Source organism: Equus quagga, chromosome 2 (genome assembly GCF_021613505.1).
Source record: "Equus quagga isolate Etosha38 chromosome 2, UCLA_HA_Equagga_1.0, whole genome shotgun sequence".
Classification (NCBI taxonomy): Eukaryota; Metazoa; Chordata; class Mammalia; order Perissodactyla; family Equidae; genus Equus; species Equus quagga.
This window is the reverse complement of record NC_060268.1, coordinates 129,979,125-130,003,243: the sequence shown is the minus strand read 5'-3', so window position 1 is coordinate 130,003,243 and position 24,119 is coordinate 129,979,125. Positions and strand designations below refer to the sequence as shown.

The 24,119-nt window shown below is 36.6% G+C and overlaps 1 protein-coding gene across 3 annotated transcripts in view; it reads right to left on the bottom strand.

Moving 5' to 3' along the window:
• The window catches only part of CTNNA3 (catenin alpha 3), a 1,485,947-nt gene that overhangs the window by 475,566 nt on the left and 986,262 nt on the right, over positions 1–24,119 (bottom strand). For all 3 annotated transcript variants that reach the window (XM_046655293.1, XM_046655294.1, XM_046655295.1), the window contains one exon: positions 11,965–12,121. In XM_046655293.1, the coding sequence (XP_046511249.1) occupies positions 11,965–12,121 (157 nt within the window). The remainder of the gene's footprint in view (positions 1–11,964; positions 12,122–24,119) is intronic.

The window sequence follows — 24,119 nt, the reverse complement described above, 5'->3', positions numbered from 1 at the left end:
TTGACTTCACTTTTCACTAATCTGATGTTGAGAGTGGTTTTATTTATTTATTTTTCATATTTAAATTCTCCTCCAGAGTCTCACTAACTTCTGGTGAGAGAGGAAAAAGTCTTATCTTCCCACCAAATGATACTTAGTCTAGCTCAAAGGGGTATTTACTTTGCTTTATCCATCATACAAAATTCCCCAGCTACGTCTGCATGGACAACCAAAGATTTATAGAGGGAGGGACTTAAGCTTTTGTTAATTATTTGACTCAAAAGCTGAATGAGTAACAAATCCAAAGTTAGGCTCAAGAGTTAGGTATATCTTTCTCCCTGATTCAAGAGGTTTCCAGATGGAAAAACTACGCATGGTCTCCATAGTTTGACATTAAACAAACAGGCAGAAACTAATTTGAGAGGAAAAACAGTTTTTAGAAGAGGATAATAAATTGAACTGATTAGAGGGTACCTAAAAGTAACATCTTTATGATCTATTGTCTTAGAGAATTTGAGCAATTCAGCAATTCTGTGTGACAGGTTTCTATATATTAAACAGGATTATATTAGCCAAATTCTTCTTAGGTGGAGCAATAAATGAGGAAATATCTATGGAACTCTGAGGGTTCTTGGGATAAGTGGTTCTACACATATTAATAGTGACATTTCTTAAGAAAAACAGAAGTCAAGAAAGTCACGCACCAAAGTAAAAACACGCACAGACACACACCATGAAACAGCAATCAGAACCATATAAATATTAATGCAGACAAATTATAAATTCATTTTTTTAAATGGAGACAGTATAAATATATATATCGTGCTTTAATAAGGCACTTTTAATTAATACAGCCACTACATATTTTTTTTTTTGCTAAATATAACAGACAAAAACTAATAATACCATAACTGATCTATAATTTTAGAATAAGTTTCCATTATTCCTTAGGGGTTTTCATACTTTTGAATATGGTGTTACCTTAAAAATGCAATGGTGATAAACAACTTACAGAATTTTAAATAACTAGATTTCATAAACCAGTTCACAAAGAAAGAGTCGCAAATATCTCTGCCTGCATGAAATTTCCCATGTGGTTAGGTGAAGAGGAGGATTTATATGCAATTTATTATGGACACATAAAGTACATCAATCACCATCAAGATGGTGGATGCAGATTTCAAGAAAGCATTAAATGACACCATGGGAATTTAAATGTTGCTATAATACATTGAATTAGTTACGCACACAAAAAAAGCACGTTTTCCATTCCTTCTTTGACCACTTTTCCACAACCTGTATCCAAAAAACGAGATTTCATCTACGTCTGAAAGTTCTTGAAATTAACTAAACTGAAAAGGTTATGGGAAGTTATATGGCAGTTGGTCTGGATGGCACTGAATATTTTTAAATCACTGTATTACAGTTAAGTGTTAGATTTTTGGTAGTTTCAAGTATATCAATTGGGTTTTTTTGGCTTAGATTTTTAATAGTGATATTCTAAAATTATCACTTAACAGGTAGTGCACTTATAGGGTGAAAACCTGAAATCTCAAAGCAACTGATCCTAACAAGCAAATCTATGCTATAGAAAGAAAATCAGTACGTACAAAATTATGTATAAATGGATGTAAACTGCTAACTTATTTGTAAATTCCCACTCATTATACATTTTAAAAACTGTTATAGAGGGGCTGGCTGAGTGGTGTAATAGTTAGGTTTGCGTGATCTGCTTCAGTGGCCTGGGGTTTGTGGGTTTGCATCCCAAGTACCGCTCATCAAGCCATGCTGTGGCAACGTCCCACATACAAAATAGAGGAAGATTGACACAGGTGTTAGCCCAGCAACAATCTTCCTCAAGCTAGCTCAGCAACAATCTTCCCAACCAAAGAAAACAAAAACAAAAAACAAAAAACAAAACTGTTATGGAGAGCCAGGTTGAAAATTGATTACTGTACATCTATGATAATCATAAAGATGAATGAAATAGTATTATAGTGAACATGGATTATGCTGAGTATCTTCTTTAAGTTAAATCCTGTAAATTCGTATAATGAGTTACCAAATGCCAATATATGAAAGGGTGATCACAAATTCAAGGAACAATAGAAAATGATGAGATTTCAAAGGTTGGCTGTCACACTATTCCTTTGCTGATAGAAAGATAGCCTTCATGCCTTTCCCAACATAAACTATTTTACCACACTGTAATTGACATCTGAGGGCTTGTTTCCTCCATTAGACTATAGATTCCTTGTGAATAAGTCCAATGTGTTTTATTCACCATTGTATCTCTAGGGTGAATAGAAATTGTTCAATACGTATGTATTGATTGATACAATAAATGATTAACTTGTCAATATCAAAGTGTTCACTGGGCGCTTGCTTCAAGAACATCCATTCCTCCATTACTTACTCTCAGGAGTGCTATAAAGATGGTGGAACAGAATATTACTTAAATCTTGCTATCATGCCCCTGTGGGGAAGCTTTCAGCTTTAGCTTTGTGTTTTCATGTACCCAAAGTGAGAGATTCTATTGCCTGAGGCCGGTTCTGACGATTTGGTTGCCTGGACCTCCTAAGCCAATAGAAGGAAAATGTCATGCAGATTTGCTTATCAGGAGGCAAGGGCTTTCATCAAAATTCCTAGTAAAGGGTAAATTGTAAAAATCCTAGGAGACGTTACACAGGGGACTTCAATTATACATGTAATAACAAGCATGACAAAAGTTAATGTTTGGTAAAGCTCCATGGTAAGATTACATTATTCATTATTCTATACACTCTAGTCTTTTATGAATGCTTGAAATATTTCACAATAAAAATATTTTTAAAAAATCCAGTCATCCTTTTCCTCGCCCTCACCCACAAAACAAGGGTAAAAACTGGCATAAAATTTCATGTAAAATGTTATTCCCTCAGAGTCTGACCCTGGGTGATAAAGGTTTAGGGATTTTTCACCTTCACATAGCATTTTCTTAAACTGTATTACCGAGATTCATGATCAAGAATTCCAGGTGATCACCATTACTTGGTGAGTTTCAGCACCTGAGATGGGAGGTCTGGGAAGATCTCTCCATCACTCCAAGCACACAACCAACCACACTGCCTGTCTTTGCACCTTAACGTTTACTTCTCCTGTTCACTAGAACTCTTTTATTACAAAAGTTTAAGAAATCGTAAAATAATAAAATATAGAAAATTATCTACCTCAGTGATAATGGGTGCTATTTTTTCAGCAGATTTTGTTCCGACATTATTTTTAAAAAATCAAGCTTTACAAACAAAATGGAGCAAATGGGAGAGTAAATCCCATATTTACTCTTTTTTTATTCCACCCAGCTTCTCCCTCTCCAGCGTTAGTCACTCATGTATTTGTTATATGTGGCATTTTCAGCATCCTACTTTTCTTCTTGCTCTAAAACTTGCTAATTTACTCATTGCTTTTTAAAATCTGTCCTATTAATGTGTGAAGCAAGTTTCTCAAATATATATAGAAGGATATTTGTGGCAAAATAATCCAGGTACCACATGTTGCTGTTTTGTTCTTCAAAGAGATTATAATAATTTACTTTTCCAGACATAGTGTATGAGAGTTCTCACCTTACTACATCTTGTCTAATATTTGGTGTTATCATAATTTTTTAATGTCTTGACATCTGGTAGTTATACACCATGGTTTTCAAGATAATTCTTGTTATTTTGGTAAATTATAATGCACTAACTATTGGGACAGGTTTAATGAAGGTAGCTCCTTTAAAGAGATTCATCTTTCTCATTCCTGCTTTAAATTTTAACAATAGCCTGCCAATGATGTTACTAATAATGATTATCTTTTACTGGGCCACTTACTATGCCCTAGACACTCTTCAAAACTTTTTAAGTACATTGTTTCATTTAATTCTTCCAATCAAGCAAGAATGTGAGCTCTAAGAGGGCAGGGAGTTTCGCCTGTTCTATTGACTGTTCTATTTCCAGGATTTAAAACAGACCCATCACCTAGTAGGTGCTCAGTAAATATTTGTTAAATAAATGAAGGAATGTGTCTTAGTCCATTCAGGCTGCTATAACAAAATAACGCAGGTTGGCTAGTTTATAAACAATAGAAATTTATTCCTCACTATCCTGGAGGCTGGGAAGTCCAAGATCAAAGTACCAGCACAGTGGTTGTGTTGAGAGTTCTGTTAAGAGCTCTCTTCCCGGTTCATGTCCAGCGCATTGTCGCTCTGTCCTCACATGGTGGAAGGGGCTAGGGATCTCTGTAGGGTCTCTGTGATAAGCACACTGATCCCATTCGTGAGGGCTCCACCCTCATGACCTAAGCACCTCCCAAAGGTCCCACTTCCTGACATTTTCACGACGGACATTAGGATTTCAACGCATGAATTTGAAGGAGAGGGGAACGCAAACATTCAGACCATAGCAAAATGATATAGTTATTAACATTTTAGAGGGGGGCACTTTGTGAGTCAGAGGTTAATTTATTTCCCAGAGATCATAGATCTGATAAGAAATGGCAGAAATGTCAATCCTAAGCATACTTAAGACCTCTGAACAGATTCTTCTCTTTCTTTGCTTCCCACAGGTTCTGGAGACAAAATCCATAGTCTTGATGTATAAACCACAAGAGATCCTTCAGTGGTGAAATTTTAGTAAGAAGGATATGAGCTTTGTGAGAATGTAATTATTAGCTGCATTTCTCAAATACACATAAATTGTTCACAGCACAGACTCTGGAGCCACTCTCTAATGAGTGTAATGAGCCCCTTGGACCCATTAGTATGTGGAGGAGCATTGTATGGCAAAGGGAAACTTTCCTTCTAACCCCCCAACTAATCCATAAAATGTTCCACAGGATACGCTGTATCAAGAATTTTCATTTATCCAAATTACACTGATTAAATGCATGTGCTTAGAGTTGAGACTCTGTCCAGAAATAACCAAATACAATGAAATTATGAGACTCACTTTGATTCTGTTTTTGCTGAAAGTTTCTGTCAATATGTCTGGCTATGGCAAATAATATGGTTATTAATACTATACAATTACTCACTGAGACAATTTTAAGAAAATCTTTCATTGAAGGTTTATTTTATCATGCAGAGTCTTTGTAAGTACATAGCTAGTGCATCTGCAGAATTTAGGAAATATTTGCTATCTTTTTACACAAGTTTAAAATGCAAGCCCTCAGTGCTATTTATTTTTTCAGCAAGATTACTGATGAATGCTCCAGACCCACCTAAAAGTTCTGGTAAAAATTCTCAAATCTGATTTGGGCAAAGTCAAAACAGGACTTCTAACTATTGCTTTTCTAAAGATCTAATTCATAATATTCAAACAATAGTCCCGCAGTGTACCTATTGTTCATTTAAATGAGAGCATCTTGAGCGAACTTGCCTGTTAGGACATGGAATGATGTGTGATAAATTCAAGTTCACATGCCCAAACTGCTCTTCAGTCATGTAAGAACAGGCAGTAATTCAAAATATAATTATCAATAGAACAATAATAGATTACTTTGGGGGAGCCTACTCAATCATTTTTTGAAAGCACGCTTTCTCCCTGTCTTCCCATGACTTATGTAAAGCTGTGTGTACAATTCCTCTGCAGTCTCCACAATGATCACTGAGCCGTATACCGTCACACAAAAAGGTAATCACAGAGGACCCGTAGGAAAAAACCTTACAACTGCAAGCCAGTCTCTTGATTTTAGCCAATGGTATAGAAGATCCTGACCGCTAGTCATCACTGGACCCTCCTGACGAGGAAGAGCTTCTTTTCTCGGTAAATGGACACCTGAGTTCTTCAGCCTGAGCCAGGTTTAAGTCATCAAACTGGCTCTCACCTCACCTTCCTATTGTCACATCTTGAATGTGTCAGTCTTATGTTTTAATTTCTTGGAGGTGAGGTGGAGAAAGTGAGGGAACACCTGCTTTATATTGAATTTACTTTACTTTCGCTTCTAAGAGCAATTAAAACATTAGTACTACACTACCTACTTTTATAAGAATGCTTTTCAGCATCTGAAGTTAGTGTTCTGAAAAATTGATGTAGTCTATGATACTACTATTTAAAATTATAGACAATTTACATTTTCCTACAAACGTTCAGGGCTTTATGCAATGTAACCTGTTGACTCTTTGAGCTCAGTGCCAATTCAGACATACCCTCTGTTTCTGTAGCACAGGCCAACTTGCTGTCCCTCAGACCCACCATGCACCCTCACATGGTTTTCTCTCTTTCTGGGCTGTTATTCCAACTTCTTCAAGGTTCAGTTCAACAATTCAGTTCAACCGCTATCACCTTAAAAACGTTTCACTCGGTACCCTCACACTCCAGCAACATTAATTGCACAGCATTTTGCTTATATGAGTATTATAATCCTCTAGAGTCTGATTTATATACACTAGACTGTAAGTTCTCTGGAAGCAGACGTTGTGCCTTTTCCTTCCTTACATCCGATGCATTTCTGAGCACACGGTCCTGCACATGGTTGATATTCGATACATTTTTATCAAAATTCGTTTTTGTGCAATATGATTTCAAATCTCAATTTTAAAAGAATATACTTGTATTAAAACACTTCATGCTTTGATGCTTTTAATAACTAAAATTTCAAGTTGGTGTACGTTGAAGAGACATATAAGTGAAAGCATGCTAATAGATAATTGGTTGTAATTATATTACATAATTTATCTTTGCATAGATGTATACTATATGGTCATCTTTTACCCCAGCACCTATTCTATAAACACTATATTGAGACTGAATACTGCTTAGTTTGTGTTCAATTAATTTAACATTTTGATCTTGCTAATTTTATTATGTGTTTATCTGGTATTAACTTATGAAAGAAAATTGAAAATCACTTTTCTTAGTGAAATGATTTAGATACAACTTTGTAGAAGCCAAAGATCGTGTTCACCACAATATCATGAGCACAGAGTTCTTTGTTAGTGCATTTTTGATGGCAGGATCAGAGTTATCTTTGTGTCACTACGTCAAGGGCAGAGAACGTTATGAGCATTAATGCTTAAAGTTATTTTTTTAATTTGAAGATTTTTAGAAATATTCATTCCAAAGCTAAATACATTTAATGAAAGCGTAAGACCTAAACTGGCAAAATTAATCTTGCACAGAATTAAAAAGGAGAATAAATACTTTATTCATGCAGCAAATACCTATTCAGTGTCTTCAAGCAAAACTCTGGAAGCAGGAGGCTCAATTAGAAAGATTATATGGCAATTCAAACAAGAGATAGTGGCTTAAACTGGAGCGACAGCAGTGAGTATGAAGAAAAGTGGACATGTTAAAGAAAAATTTAGGACATGGAATAAAGGAACTTTTCAAGAATCCTTCAGTACTATAATTCACTGAAAGTCAATATCATGTTATCTTTAAAATGAGAACACCTTTTTTTTAAAGATTGGTACCTGAGCTAACAACTGTTGCCAATCTTCTTTTGTTTTTCCTGCTTCCTCTCCCCAAATCCCCCCAGTGCATGGTTTTATATATTTTAATTGTATATATTTTAGCTGTGGCATGTGGGATGCTGCCTCAGCATGGCCTGATGAGCGGTGCCATGTCCGCACCCAGGATCCAAACCAGTGAAACCCTGGGCCGCCAAAGCGGAACGCAGGAACTTAACCATTTGGCCACGGGGCCGGCCCCGAACACCTTTTTACAATAAGGGAACAGCAGTGCCAATTCTAATCAATAAGTGATCAATCTCTTGTTTAGAATATTCCAAACCATTGCCAGTGGCTTCCTCCATCCCTTATGTGGGCCTCTTTCTCCAACAATCTCTACTGGCACAGCTCTCTTGCAAGTTATCTATTTCACTAGCTTTTACTCATTATTCAAACTCTAGTGCCTTCCATGGGGTTTAGCACTTAAAATTATGCCATAAATATTTAATGAATGAATGAGGGAATAGATGAAAGAAAGGTCCTCTCCTCACAAACCCTTACGTTTGATCAGTTGTTAATAATTTTTAAATAATTCTTATGGTCCAAGTCATTTCCTCTGCTATCAAAGTTTACCTCTAAACTCAGTTCCTTGGGATTATAGCTCACTGTGAGTCAATTAACGCCATGGTTCAAAAAGCTGACACATGTTAACATGTTCCTTCTTCCAAATTTGCATCTTAAACAGAGATCTTCAGTGCTTTTTATACTCCCGTGTGGATAACTAATACTGGGGGTTTCAGGCACCATGGCAGGCTTGAAAGACAGAGCTTCTCAGTTCTCATCAGTTAGACACATCTTCTGTCTATAAGTAAGACAGATCCTGACATGGACAAAGAATCTTCAGACTAGCCATTTTCTGACAGGTGTTTTGTTATATATATTTTCAGAGGGTGTTAAAAAGCATAGTGAATGGTGTGGGGATGAGCCCTGTAGTAAGTGTTGGGACAAAAAGTTTGGGGACCAATGCATTTTGAAGAATTCTTCTAATTACTTACAAGATGACACTGACAATATTATATAAATAACATTAAACTATGAGGAGCCTCTTTTGGGGCCGGCCTGGTGGCTCAGCGGTTAAGTGTGCACGTTCTGCTTCTCGGTGGCCCAGGGCTCACTGGTTCGGATCCCGGGTGTGAACATGCCACCGCTTGGCAAAAGCCATGTTGTGGTAGGTGTCCCATGTATAAAGCAGAGGAAGATGGCAATGGATGTTAGCTCAGGGCCAGGCTTCCTCAGCAAAAAGAGGAGAATTGGCAGTAGTTAGCTCAAGGCTAAACTTCCTCAAAAAAAAAAAAGAGGAGCCTCTTTTGGAGGATTGAATGCCAGAGAGCTTAGCTTGCCAAACATTGCATTGCTTTGGAAGTGGGTTTTGGCTCACTGATTAATTTTATTTTTACACATAAAACTTTAAAATATATAATAAATTGGTGAGGTTGCTATATTCCTTATGATTTCCAAGAAAGAATTGATTGCACTTATATTTGGGACTTCTACGTATAACAGGAAACAACCCCAAAATTGCTTCCGGAAATTGGTATTTTGATTTCTGTTTTATAGGAAATTTGGTGATTATAAAAACATACAATTTTCAAATTGTCAATGATGGCTCTACAGTTGGATAATGCAATAGATAAATAAAAAAGACATTTGGTGTTAAAAATACTCTTATTTCAAGAGCCACTAGTCAATATTGGACGATCTAATCACTCTAAAACATTATTGTAAGGCAAACATTTTACCAATGTGATCTCTACCTTTGCTAAAGACAATAAAATAATAGTTTAAAGTACAAGAATCCTTTCTTACTGATTTTAGGCTTTAATTTTTGTCTATACTTCATTGTGGACAGCTGATGTTCCGAGAATCCACAAATTTTTACAATTGACTCAGGAGAAAGCAGGAATCTTTTCAGCCTTCCCATTCTTTATTATCATAAGAAGAAAAAAAGAATTGAATATTGCTATCAACTGCTGAAAGAATGCCCAAGCAAAAGATGAAATGTTTATGAAAATTTTGAAAACATATTATCTCTAGGTAATAACAACTCACATCCCCTATGAACTAACAGGTCGGTTGTTCAACCTGGCAAACAGAGGGACCAGGAGTCTGTGAACACAAAGAAAATGTTCCAAAAGGTCATTGTAAAGGAGTACAAGAGAAGTTGTCCACAGCTCAGCACATCTGGAAGTTTTCTAAGACAATCTGTCCTGCACAAAACTGTCAGTCTTTGACAGCCCATCTCACAGCTATTTGAACCATGACTGGCCATCTGAAAAAAGGCAACCCATCCAATGGCTGGCCTGTGATCTTGGTCTTAGGACTTCTAGCCTGATACTCAAAAGATGTATAGGGCCAGCTAGATTCTTCCATTTACGCAACTGGGAAGATTCTGAGAGAAGATGCCATTATCTGTGGGAACAGATGTTAAAAAGTTATGATGTAACAAGAAACAGTGCTGGAGCTCACAGCACTGGAGCTCATAAACTGATACCGGGTAAGTTTAGGAAGGCATAGAAACCTGAGAAAGCAGTGGATGTCACTCAGTTTTGAGGGCAAACATATTTTGTTCTCTAGGCAACGGCTATTTCCCCTTCTTTTCTGCTGATAAAGGCTCTGATTTTGTTTGTGTATTAAGTGAATAGTCAAAAAGGTTGAATTACATCTGGTCTAAGCTCAGTTGTCTGCTAGAATCTGTTTATACCAGTTCACAGGAGCTTTTTTGATGCATCTCTTCCCAATTCAAAGCTTAGTGACATCACATTGGTAGCTTGAAATGTGTCACTGTGGGAGTATTTATGCCACAGAAATCAACAAGTGTTACAAATTAGGACAACAACTCCACCAGGCCCCCAGTCAGTTGTTAACCACTTATCAGCACTCTAAGCCGTCATGGAAATCTCCTTTCCCTTTGACAGCAATTGGTCCAAGAGCAGGTTTGGGACCAAGTTCTGACCTATGACAAGTAGGAGAAAGTCTGACAGAATGCATCTGGGAGATTTCCTCCATGACAAGTGACAGCCAACAAGCTAGCTTGTTTTCCTGCTTTAGGTGGTACTGAGTAATGCTTTGAGATGTGACGCTTTGAGATGCAACCATGAGGGAAGGTCAATAGAATAAAGCAAGCCCTACATAGGTCATTAATAACCTTAAACCACTGCCAACTAGAGCATCCAAAGGACAGGAAAGTAGGAACAGACTACCCTGGGCATAGAAAATAATGGAGTGCATTGTCACAGAGAATTTAAAAACTAGAATGAATCATATTAAACATTAACCCACTTTTTATTATTACTCTATACTGACAATTCTAAACAGTGTGATAAGACGCTCCTCCCCACATACCTGGACGATTCCTATCCAAGTCCCCTGGTATGCTAGAGCCAGTAAGTCTAGCATCGACTATCCTAAACACCTAGTGACATGAGATAATTAAAGGATTTTGTTATTTAAGCAACTTTCATATAAGTTTTCTGTTATGTGCAGGCAAAACATTCTGAAGGGCTAAAGTTGTTCACAGAAAGTAGCAGACTCCCAAGGTGGCTAGGTCAGGTTAAGCCAGCACTAAAAGAAAAACCATCAGCTCCTGCTCTGAGGACCCATGCAGTGCCTTAGACCCCAGACCTCCCGCAGCTCTAATCATGTGAGGAAGGCCTGGCCAACTCTGGTTCCTGTTCTTGTGTGTTCAGGAGATTCTCCCTATTGTGCCATCAGTATACGTATAATAAATGCCTTTACATCAAGTAGTGTAAGCAGCTTTCTTTGCATTGTAACCACAGAATCAGCTAAAAAACAGAACTTAGCATTTAACAATTAAATTACAAAAGCCTGCCTCAATATAAGATGTTGGTTGGAGTCACACCACGAAGCCTATACTAAGAAGACAGCAAATAGAAAAAATATACTTAACATAGCATTGTTTATAATAGTTAAAATTACTGACAACAAGAGAACACTCTGTGATGAGAGAATCATCTGGGCTTGACATGAAACCTCAAGCCCGTCTGTTACTGATGTGGTCAGATGTTTAGACTTGTTTATTTGATTCTATAGATCACAAATCTTCAAATACATATACTAATAGTTGAAATACATGTTGTGTCTCAAATCAATGGAGAGTTTTCCTATTAATGTATACATTTTTTTTCTGAGTGGAGAAAAATTCAGTTGGAAAAGAAGTGTAGGGAAATCAGGAGATATAAGTATATTAAAGGCGAGGAAATGATGACTTATTTGTAAAGCCAGGAAATGTCTAAGATTTCCAGTTAGTATTTTCAACTATGCTTTGCCCATGAATGGGAGTTTCTTTTAGAGACACAGTATGAATTGTTGAGTTGTAAGGATTACAAGGCGTAAAGCTTATTATCTTAGAGCAAATCATATGTAGAACATGTTGCTTCCAGAAAGACAATCATTTCACAAAGTCTCATTATATTGCATAAAATTAATTATATTTAGTATTACCCTATTTCAGAAAATTGACAAGAGCAAATGTACAATTTAAAAAATCAAAAACATACCAGATACAGCAAGGAAGTCATCAATGCTTGTAATGTCATCTACAGCTTCAGTGAGGACATGAATATGATTCTCCCACGTGCGCTTGTACATTTCCATGGTTTTTTTGACCACTTGACTTTTGGGTCTTGCAGCCAAAGCAAGTGCAGCATTAATAATCTGTAAAGATGTAGAATGTTCACATAGTGATTTCTTTGGGAATAGTTAGCATTGTGCAGATGACAGGTATTCTTTTTTAAAAAGAAGTTAGATACGTTCATCTTTAACAATAAGGAAAATGGTAAAATGCCTTCATGTGTACTTCCTCTTTGCTTTTGGTAATAATTTAATTTATTTTGGCAATAATTTAATTTCAGGACTATTTCTTGAGTGTCAATGCACTAATAGCTGCAAGAGATACAAAGATAATTGGTATCTGCCTTTAAAGAGCTTGTATATTACTCAGTGGGAAGGGCAACATACAACTATAACTCAATTCAGTATGCAATACATGCCATAAATACAAATAATGGTCAATAGTCTTTAGAGAGCAGAGAGGTCACCTTTAGCAGAAATTCTAAGGAAAGTCTTCAGGGAAGACTAACATTTTAACTGGTCCTTTGGATTCACATTGAACAACCAGGTAGCGAATGCCCACTATATGCAAATCACTGGAATAAGAGCTTTGACTTCCTTGAGGATGTGTAGAACTTCGGCAGAAGAGATGCATTATTTAGTAATGTATCCATTTGTTTGCTCATTCATTCCTTCAATATTTCAAATATATTCTGAGTGTCTATGTATCAAGCACTATTCTAGGTTTCAGGGACATGGTGATGAGCAAGGCACAGGCAAAAATCATTGCTTTAATGGAGCTTATATTCCAGTTAGAGGAGACAGGCAATTAGTAAGTTAAATAAGTAAAATATTTGGTCTGTTAGATGGTTATAAGAACTAAGAAGAAAAAACAAAGCAAAGAAGAAGGAGCGGAGTGGTGGTGAGGATAGGAAGTCTGCAATTTTAGGAAGGCATTGTGTTGAAGTGGACATTTGAGTAAAACCACTGGTGGGAAGGAATTCTGGGACAGAGAAGAGGCAAGATTCAAAAGGGGAGAAAATAGGGGAAATGCTGTGAAAATGGTGAGCAGTCTCACCTAGAGCCTGCTAGGTATGCAAAAGGAACCAGCAGGAGTCCTTGACTGTCCTGCTCAGGGCTGTAGCCCTATTTGGAAAGCATTGGAGAGTCATTTTGACTTTTGAGCAATTTGCTCAGAACTACACTTTAGAACAATTAATTTGGCATAGGAGGCTACTGCAATAGATTACAGGAGTAAGAAAACTGGACTACAATGGTAGAGGTAATGAAAAGGTTTTGATGGGACTTTCAATTAAATTAAAGGAGGATGAAGATAGATCAATTATTACCAAAAATATGCAGCCATTAGCAAATCTGTGGAAAACTGTATTTAAGGACATGGAAATACATCTGTAACAGTGCAATAACAGTAGATTATAAAACATTATGCTTCATAGAATGTTATATCTGACAAACATGCTAGAGATAAAAGTTAGATGAATACATGCAATAATTAACAATGGTTCTCTCAGACTGGCGGATTGCCAGGGCTTTTTATTTTATTTTGTGTGTGTAACTAATTTTTCAGATTTTCTATGGTGAATATGTTTTAGTTGTGAACTCAGAATAAATGAAGCTATTCTTCAGAGAAAGATGATTACTAAGGTTTTTCTTTGAGTAGTGGGGAGAATGATCATAGTATTGACAGAAAAGGAGAAGCCAGAGAGTTAAAAAGTTAGTCAGGGGAGTAGAAGCTGACTTGTGCAATTGTTTTGAAGGATGGCGTCTATGAGGGGTATTAGATGTCAACTTTCCTTATTACAGACGGTGACTTTGAAGTGACTCTTGGATCTCCACGCGAATTACACAGTGACCAATCAGTGATGTGGAATTGGAGCTCATAAACAAGGTGTCATTCATTTATTCATTTATCCTTCATGCGTTGAAATAAATCAGCACTTTACAGCAACAATGTATCAGATTCTACACTGGCTACTCATGACATCACAATGAAAAAGCTTCCATTATAGTTTCTAAAACATCCCATAATCTAGTAGGGGAATCAGCCCAAAGCCAGGCAATTGCAACATACCAGTGATTCTCAGACTTTAGCCTGCATCAGACTCACCTGAAGGACTTGTTCAAACACAGATTCCTGGGCCACATCCTAGAGTTTCTGATTCAATAGAGGTGCTTCGGGGCCTGAGAATTTGCATTTTCAACAAGTTCCCAGGTGATAGTGATGCTACTAGTCTGGGGCTCCCACTCTGAGAACCACGGCAATATATAAGTGCCATAAGGTGGGGGCCATTGTAAAAGTAAGCACAAGATGCCCTACGGAGAGGTACCCAGCTCCGCAAGGAAAGATGTCCCAAGGGACTGAAATCTGACAAATATGTAGAAATTAGTATAAGATGATATCCTTTTAGGAAAAGGCAATAACATATGCAATGACTTAGAAGTGAGAAAGACTCTAACCCAGCTCCTGGGGACTAGTCAGCAGAGATGAGGGAGTAACAGAGTTGGAAGAAAATCAAAGAAGACAGCGGAAAGAAGGAGGAGAGAACACACCTTTGGAAAGTACCAACATATAGGAGGAAAGGAAAAAGTGGAAGTGATAAAGATGAGAGAAAGAATCATCAAGAAGGAGGTAGAAAGCCAAGGTTTAAAACAGGTAAGATGAAGAAGAACATCTTTTCAAAAGATCAAGTCTTGTAAGAGAGTCAAGAATGATGAGGAATAAAAATGGCCTTTGAGTTTGGAAAAGAAGAGTCATTGGTGTAGCAGAATGTCGGACAGAGGATTCAGATTTTGCAAAAATACAAGGGCAACAATGAAGAGAACCTTTTCCTTGCACCTTAACTTACATGACTTTCAACACATTATTGGAGGGAGAGGAGGGCAGAAATTAGTTGCTTGAAAATACTGTATTCATATTTTCTTCTTTTATTTATTTTTTATGAAAGAGGAACCCATTAAATTTTAAGGAAACACAGACTACTTTTAGAAATAACTACTGCGCAGTATCCCTTGACTTCAGTTTTAGAGTTTTATTAACCTATTAACTTACAATGTCCGTGTGTGTGCACTGCAAAGGCTCTGGTCTCTGGTGTTTCATTGTCCTTGCAATTGGACAACTGGGTACACAAGTGCTTGTGCTGGAATTATGCCTTCACAGAAAGGCATACTTTTAAAGTCCTGGTGCAGGACCCTCAGTGGGGATACAGAGTCATGAATACAAGACAGGCCATATTTTTTAAGAGCATTTTCAGTTCTGCTGCTGATCCAATTTATCTGATTCAACACTGCGTTACTGTGAGAAAACTTCATCCTACTTGACTCTCCTGATACTTAGCTTAAATCTAAAAGCAGACAAAATTCAGAAAATGTGCTAACCCTCTTAAGGCAGAAGAAATTTTCATCTCAATGTCACACTCCTAGCATCTCAGCTATATATCTAGAGAGGGAAAAACGATCATTCTTGTATCCTCCTTGTGCATAACTAAACACGAATGAATTAGTTTGCTTTTAACTCAAGATAAGATGAATTAGGTTGCTTTCTGAGGCATTTTTCCTTAGATTATGGTTGAGATGTGTATATGTCAGAATCACCCTTGACCCTGTAAATCACCTGGTCAGTCAGTTGACCTTTAAAACAGTCTCTTTAACTTCAGGACCTGGTTATATCTTAGTAGATCTATTTTAATAGCCTTCCAAATAGTTTCTTAAATCCAGTCCTGACTTACTCTAAACCATTCTCCTTACTACAAACACAGTTCTTTTTCAAATGCGGAAGTGACTGTGACCCTCCCCTGCTGATAACCTTTGCTAGAATCCTAGTTGACTAAAGATTGAATCCAAATTCTTTTCACTGATTCACAATTTCAAAACCTCCACACTGGCCCCGATCCACAGTTGGCTCTGCTGTAATAATCCCCCTTGTTTCAGCCTGTGTTCCAGTCACACGGCCTTCAGCTCCATTTTCTGATCGCAACGGTATCTTCATACCACTCTGACTTTGCTCTTACAACTGAATCTGCCCTAACATCCACGCTCCCTTCTTTTCCCTGCTCTGGTCCATTTGAGGAAACATTTCTTATCTTTAGCAAACCTGTTGAAATGTCACCTGCATACCACGAAACCTGTCCCATTCCCTGTACCCAGGAAACTGAATTGTCTTCTGTGTTTTGGAAGTACTTTGTCCTTGTAACTAAATAGTAGTTATCATACCTCATGACTGTTTATACACGTGTGCTCCATATGGGCCTCTTCACAGGAGGGACTGTCTTATTCATCTTTGCTTCTTGGTCTACTAAGTATACTAATCAAGCTACTGCAATATTCGTTAACTGTCCCTAAAGACACTACTCTACTCATAGTCCACTCTGAGAGGATAGCCATAGGGAGCCAAGTTGGGTATCACTTTCTTCCTCTGCAATACTGTTTATGTCATAGGCTAGCCCCCAATTTAAGGATAGCCAATCTGTAGGCTAGCCAGCGATTGATCACGGCCTGATATAAAAGATTGAGCTGTTCAAATCTCTCTTAAAAATTTGAACTAGAACTTATGGAGAAATAGTTAGCAATAGAAACTAAAGCTGACCATACATATTTAGAGAAGCCATCTAGTAAATTCAGAACCAGAGCCGGCTGTTGGAGTTAAAGTCACGAGGGAACTAGAGCAAGTCAAAGTTGAAAGGAAGAAGAAACTGTGAGTAGACTGAAGTTATGAGGTAAAAAAAGAAACAGAGTATGGAGTAAAATAAGGCTGTGAATTGAAAGAGAAGAATGGAGAAAATATGCAAAGAGAATCAAAAGCACCAACAGAGAGAAAATACTTAGAGAACAAAAAAGAGCTGGGAGTTGACTCTTTGAGAACATTCTATTTTGAGTTAAAAGTCCATAGAAAAAAATAACAATAGCAATAATAATAAATACTAACACTCAAATTCCATACTTTGTGCCAGACACTGTTCCCAGCACTTTTTGTATATTAACCCATCTAATTTTGACAATAACTTAATGAAGTAGGTGCTATCATTATCCCCATTTTTCAGACAACATAATCCAGCTATTAAGTGAAAGAACTGTCCATCTGACCCACGTTCATGCTCTTCACTGCCCCACCACACTATCTCCTGCAGTAGACCTATAAATATTAACGATGCCATGAGTGAGTCTATGATCCTTAAAACCAAAGGGCCCTCAGCGAAGAACACATTACAATGCCTGCCATGGAAAAAAAAATTGTATGTGTGTGTTAAAATGCATGTGACATAAATTTGACCATTTTGATCATTTATAAGTTTAAAATCCCGTGGCATGAAATACATTTACATCATTATACAATCATTATCACTATTCATCTCCAAAACTTTTCTATCTTCCTCAAATGAAACTCTGTACCCATTAAACAATAACTTCTCATTTTTCTCCTCCTTCCAGCCCGAGTTACCACTGTCCTACTTTCTGTCTCTGTGAATTTGACTATACTATATACCTCACAGAAGTGAAATCATGCAACATTTGATCTTTTGTGTCTGGCTTTTTCGCGTGGAATAATGTCTTCAAGGTTAGTCTGAGTTGTAGCATGAGTCAAAATTTCATTCCTTGTTAAGACTGAATATTTTCCACTATATGTACATATTATATTTTGCTAATCCATTGATTTGTTGATGGACATTTGGGTTGTTTTCAACTTTTGGTTATTGTGAGTAATGCTGCTACCAACATTGGTGTACAAATATCTGGTTGAGTCCTGGCTTTCAAATGTTTTGAGTATATACCCAGAAATGAAATTAGTGATACTGAGCATCTTTTCACTTGCTCATTGGCCATTTGTATGTCTTCTTTAGGGAAATGACTTTTCAAAACTTTTGCTTATTTTGAATTGGATTGTTTTCTTGTCATTGAATTTTAGTAATTCTTTATATTTACATTACGGAGAGTCTTCAACGTTCCAGGTCTGGTTTCTAAATATTTGATTTGCGTTAATGTTTTTAATCCAATGAGGAAACCCCAGCCAGTATTCCCATCTTGCTGGTGAGACCATGGAGGCTCAAAGAGATTGGAAAACTTGTGCAAAGTTATAGAAGAAACTAGAGGTTGGGAGCCAAGGGTGTTAAGTCAGAGTTTTACTTTTCTTCAAACTGATTTTATGCCCACAGAAGAGCCATATTAATTCTCCCAGGACTCATTTTCCCAGAAGCTATAGGCGTGCAGGCACTGGAGTGAGAGTAGGGGGCAGTGCTTGAGTTAGCTGATCTCTCTCAGGTTCCTTCAGATTTCAACATACAGATTTAATGCTATCATCCGCTGTATATACTTCTCTTGAAAATTTCTGAAAACAATTACTTAAAAAGTGAAAATAAATCTATGTAATTTAATTTTTCCTTAGAGATCTTTCAATATTGGTGTTGATACAAATAATCTTAAAAACCTTAGTTAATATAACAAAAGCACTTTGTGGATTAAAAAGATGACTTATGTGTAAGCACCTATAAGCCTGATTACCTCAGTGTCATGGCATGTAGAGAAAATTAAAAGAACTAGATATATGATGCCTCGAATACATCTAAGCTAGTATGTGAGGGGAATTCATACGACATCCGCTTAAACTGGTAACACCATAATAAGGTCGGAATTGTAGCAACCATGGTAATGACATCAAATTTGATGCTCCAGTTGTGTGCATCCTTTTCTTAGCTGCTTAAACGGTGTTCTACTACCAAATGTTTCTCACTTTCTATTCTGGTTTTTCCACATTTCCTTAGTTTTGCTAACTTTTTATTTTTTGTCTTTTCTCATATTATACTTTATTAAGAGGGAACTATCCTTGCATTTTAAAGTAAGCCATGCAATATTTGTCATCATGAATCCCCATAGCCACATCTTTATGTTAAACGGTAACAGCATTTCAGGGCTGGGGGCGGGGGTGATGGCGAGGAGACGTAACTTGTCATGGATCCCCACAGGTTTATAGACAATTCATTAGACTGCGTTCCACTGTAGCTTCAAACATGGTAATCTCCTTACTCCGTGAAGGGAGGAGCCCTGCATGGTAGGATTATTCACTGACACTTCACAAGAGGCTTTCCCTTGCCTTTGGATACACACATAAGAGACTGAAATAACCTTCTCTAGGGGTTAAAAGCAATTTTTAAGAAGGGAGGGGGGCAAAGCTGATTTCTGGCAGTAAGTGGCTTTCTTTTTATGTGTTTCTTTTTTATATTGTAGTCTGAGCTTTCATATCTCTTAATCCATACTGCTAGAGAAAAAGAGAAAAATTCAACCTAGGACTGTTTAGGATATGGGAAATGTAATAAAAAGGAAAAATAATGCTCCCCAGAAGGTCTGTAAGAGGCAATCATTTCACATGAAAATCAAACTATTTCTTTTCCTGTCCTCTATACTAATTATTAAAACAGGACAACCTATTAAATCAAATAATTAAATGAGTGAGGAAAAGAATATCAAATGAATTGTTTGGCAGAATAGAATAAAATCACTAATAATTAGGTTTTGTAGACAAATGAAAATGAAATTTTGGGTCAGGTCCCCACATTTTGATCCAGCTCCATTAGATATTAGTTTGTGCGATTTTATACAAATTGTTCACTCTCTGAACCTCAATTTTCTTATCTGTAATGGTTATAAAAATGTTTACTGCAAAGTAGTTGGCAAAATTTGATTAGATTAGTTAAATAAAACAATATTCACCTAGCACAGAGTTAGACATTTTAAGAATGTTTGCTTCTATGCAGATAGTTCGAGAAAAAATACAAAGAATAGTTTGAGAATGTAAACACTATATACACCAACACACGGACACGCAGATTTTACAGTTTTGATAGGCTCAACAATAATTTTGATATGCTAAATGCAAAAACGTGCCTTTGTTAAACAAATATGAATTTAAGAGAAACTAAATCCACAGCAACACTATATTTTTGTGACTTACCTATAACACAAAACTAAGAGAAAATTTGCCTTAAAAAATAAAAAAATTCCGAAACCAATAAAGTATATTACAACTTGAGCTAATGAAAAATACTTTAATTTCCAATGATGAAAAAGCAGAAACAACAGAGATTTTTGGATTCATTATAATCTGCCACTAAGGGATTTAATAAGTTTAGCATTTGGAGTAGAAGAAATTTTTACTATCCAAATCATTTGGGTTCAAGTGGAGGAATTAAAAATGAACTTGATATCTTTGCCAATTAATAAATCCTGTTTTTTAAAAAAAGAAATTTTATGTCAGAAACATCTGCAAAGTTCCTTTTAATGCACCATCCGATTCCATATAAACATAAACGCAAGACACAAGCTATTCATTAATTGCCAAAATGTGTTTTATAATAAGAGGTTGGCAAAAAATTAAAAAGAAAACAAAACTATATGTTTGCAATGTCTGAATGCTTGGGATTAGATACTTTCTCCATATATTTGGAATTTCTGGAGATTCAACTTGGTTTTATCTAAAACCATGAACCAAAAAGAATTCGTATAACATTAGGAAATATAACTTTCTTAATTGTCAAAGAATATTTGCTATGTACCTACTATTTATTGAAGGTAGAAAACATTAGACAGGACAAGTTAGAAAATATTTCATTTTAAGAGGGTTGCGGGAGAAAAGTCATGCACAAATATTCAATAAAGGCTAACTAATATATAAATCCAGATCACAGAAGCAATATTTTCCCTGAGCTTCCAAGATGTGTTAAGATAGGTATATATGACATAGGGTATAAATTGAATTGAAAGAGGCAAAGATGACTTGCTCTCTCTCCCTTTCTCACTGCTTTTGTTCTCACTTTTTCTCTCTCCCTCTAATGGGTTCCTAGCAGAGAAATTTTCTTAATATCCTTGATGTAGTAATTTGACTTACTATGTCCACTGCCACAACCCTACTCTATGTTACCATTATCTCGCAATGGGATAATTGTAGCTTTAACCCTGCTCCTAGCCATTCTCTATAAACTGATATTTCCAAATCACAAATCTCATGAAGCTCCCATCTCCGTGTTTATCTTACGATAAATGTAAAAGTACTTAATTTGGCCTAAAGCCCTGAAATATTGGACACCTGTTTATCTCTCTAGCATCCTTTACCATCAATCCTCCTAACTTCCTATTTTCCTTCCTTGCCAGGGGGCATTCATCTGTGCGGCTCCTTCTGTACAGGTCTACCTCTTTCTAGGTAACTCTGATCCATCTAGTTGAGGTCACATCAAGCATCTCTTCCTCAAGGAAGCTTCATCAAATCTAGGTCAGGTTCCTTGATGACATAATTCTCATAAAACAATGTCCTTTTCCTTTTGAGTATTTATCTCACTATGTAAGGGGATGTTCATTAGAGTGAACATTGAGTTCACTTGATAAATGCATGCTCCATCCTCTCATTTTACCGAAAAGCAGGAATTTTAATGTTATTTCCCAAGGGCATGTGGAGAATGTCAAGTAAAATCCCCTCCCTATGTAACCAAGGCTCCAGTCTAGGATTCCTTCTACTTGACCGGCCTATGCACTTATTAATGCCTTTTCCAAAGTGAACAAGTCCATCCCTACAAGGATCTCTTATTGTAGTATCTAAGATGATGAAAATATGCCCATATTGTTTTATTTACAACTAAACACTGGAGTCACGGGAAAAAATACAGACACTGATAAGGTTTATATTCAGCAGAGAAAGTGTTGATCAAATCTGCATATGACGATATTTCAAGGGTGATTCCAAGCTGAGAAACAGCTGCCAACAGACTGGGTCACCAGGCTTTCCGTATTTATATAGCCCATGCTCAATCCGAGAGAGACTAGAGTTAGAGAAAGGTAAACCTTAAAATGGTATTTTCCCCATTGAATTGCCATCCTCAAAGATCTTCCATTTTGCTAGTTCTTCACATTTAACTTACGTGACTTTGTCAGCCAGAGGTCAGAACAGGAAAATAAGAATGAATCCAAGCTAGAAAGTTCATTTAGAAATATTGTAGCCATTTTACCACACATTTAGGATAAGTAACATAGAGTTCTATAATCTATTAAAATTGCCCTGAGACAATAAAAGTAAAGCCTTCTATAATCAATCTATACACGGAAAAGTAAAAATAAAGTATAAGAAAAATAGTCAGATGCTACCAATAAAAGAGAATATTATTGAATTTTTCTCAGCTAGTATTTTATAAAAATCTATCTTTATATATAGTTACATATTTAAATATATATAAATTTAAATACACACATACATATATATATATACATATATATATACTCTTAAGTATAGAGAGAGATCCATTAAGAGAGAGAGAGAAATGAAATTCCCTGAGAATGAAGTAGTGCTGCCTTTCTCAAATTAGAAGCTTGGTCTATAGTTTGGGCAAGTCAATCTTTGTATCTTTTTTCCTTCATCTGTCAAATTTGGAATATATCTACCATATAGAATTATTTAGAAATGAATAATAAAGTCCATTGGAAGTGATTTGAAGACATGAATGACTTATACAACCTTAAGGTATTATTATACCAAAAAATGTTCCTGATTCTTTTGTTTTTAAGAGTCAGAATTGAGGAGAATATCATTTTCATTCTGGAAATGGAAGTGAAAATAATCATGTTTCCCCATCAAATAATTATAAGCATTATTGTTTAAAATTGACGACTACATTGGAGAAGACTACTTCTTGGTCACAATAGATTATGAAAGTTCTAGATGTTTATTTCCCTCTCCAGAACCTCGAGTCCTTAATTGCTGAAGCACGTTCACTGGTGCATGCAAAGTACCACAGTAATGCACTCCTTATTGTAATAATCACATATTGAAGAAGCCATGGCCTACATTCAGAAGAGCTCTCTTTGTGAGTATGCTTCTTAAGGAAAACTAACAATCCAAATTCTCAGTTACAAGTGAGTTAGTTGATGGACAGACACTACCCTAGGAAGGTATAATGATACCATACACTAGACCATAGCCCCTGTTTGTTGAATGTAGACCTGAAATTCTGAATTTTGAAAAGTGCTATTTATTTTGTGCTCTGCAGGCTTGAGCCATAACATACACAGTAAAAGATAAATAAGGCTGTGGTTTTTAATTACAGACTTGAACACACTGGACTATGTATAGAACTCAGGAATAGAGCACTACTGCTCCCTGCGAGTTGGACTATGAAAATTAGATTGAGTAGTAGGAACAAAGCTATGAATAGGAGGGAATTCTCTCTGGGGAAATATAGGTGACAAACCTACAATGGCTTTCAGCTGCTGGCAGGGTCTACTTGAAGACCTAATGTCATTTGACATAACGGTTTAGGAAGAACTGGCTGCTCTCCAGGACGCAGGCCAAGCATAATTTCCATGAGGACTGAGTTTTCTGACATAAAAGACATTATATTTCCTTCGATTTGCTAGCTTCGTTTTCAGCCCCTGGGGTGAGGGATGGAAGGGAGAGCTCTACATTTCTTCACAAGCTGAGGCTATAGCTGCAGGGAAAGCAAGATTCAAGGGGTAATTAACATGCAAAAGTCACAGAATTATGACCAGTTGAATGGGAGGGATGAGAATTAAGAGAGTCAAGGATAGTTTTCATGTCTCTAGCTTGAGTTACTCAATTAATGGTTCCAGTGACAAAAATAAAGAATACAGAAGTTATGGTTTGGGGGAGCAAAATTGTAGGTTGCTAAAAGCCCAAGATTAAATTAGAAGCAAAGCATTTTATGTGGAACACTATTTTTACCGAAGGAAAGACTTATGTGAAATGTAAAACTATGGGTGGCTCATTTAGTTGTATGTGGCAGATTTTTTTCTTTTATAGAAATTGTTTCCACTTGCCAAATAATCTGAGTGATTTCTTCAGTATGACAAATGGTTATAAAAGCAAGTTTGCAACATATGAGAAAATGTAGCAATCAACTCCTGTGCAAAACCTGATCCTTAAAGAAATCTTAAAAACTAATGTTCAACAATAGTAAGGGAGAATAGGATTGGGACCATAGTCACAAAGACCAGAGCACGTCTTTGTGTCAGAGGGTGTGGAGTTCACTTACGTTCAAGGTTCCATATCTTGAATGCAAAGATATGATGGGTGATAAAACAGAGCCCAGACCAC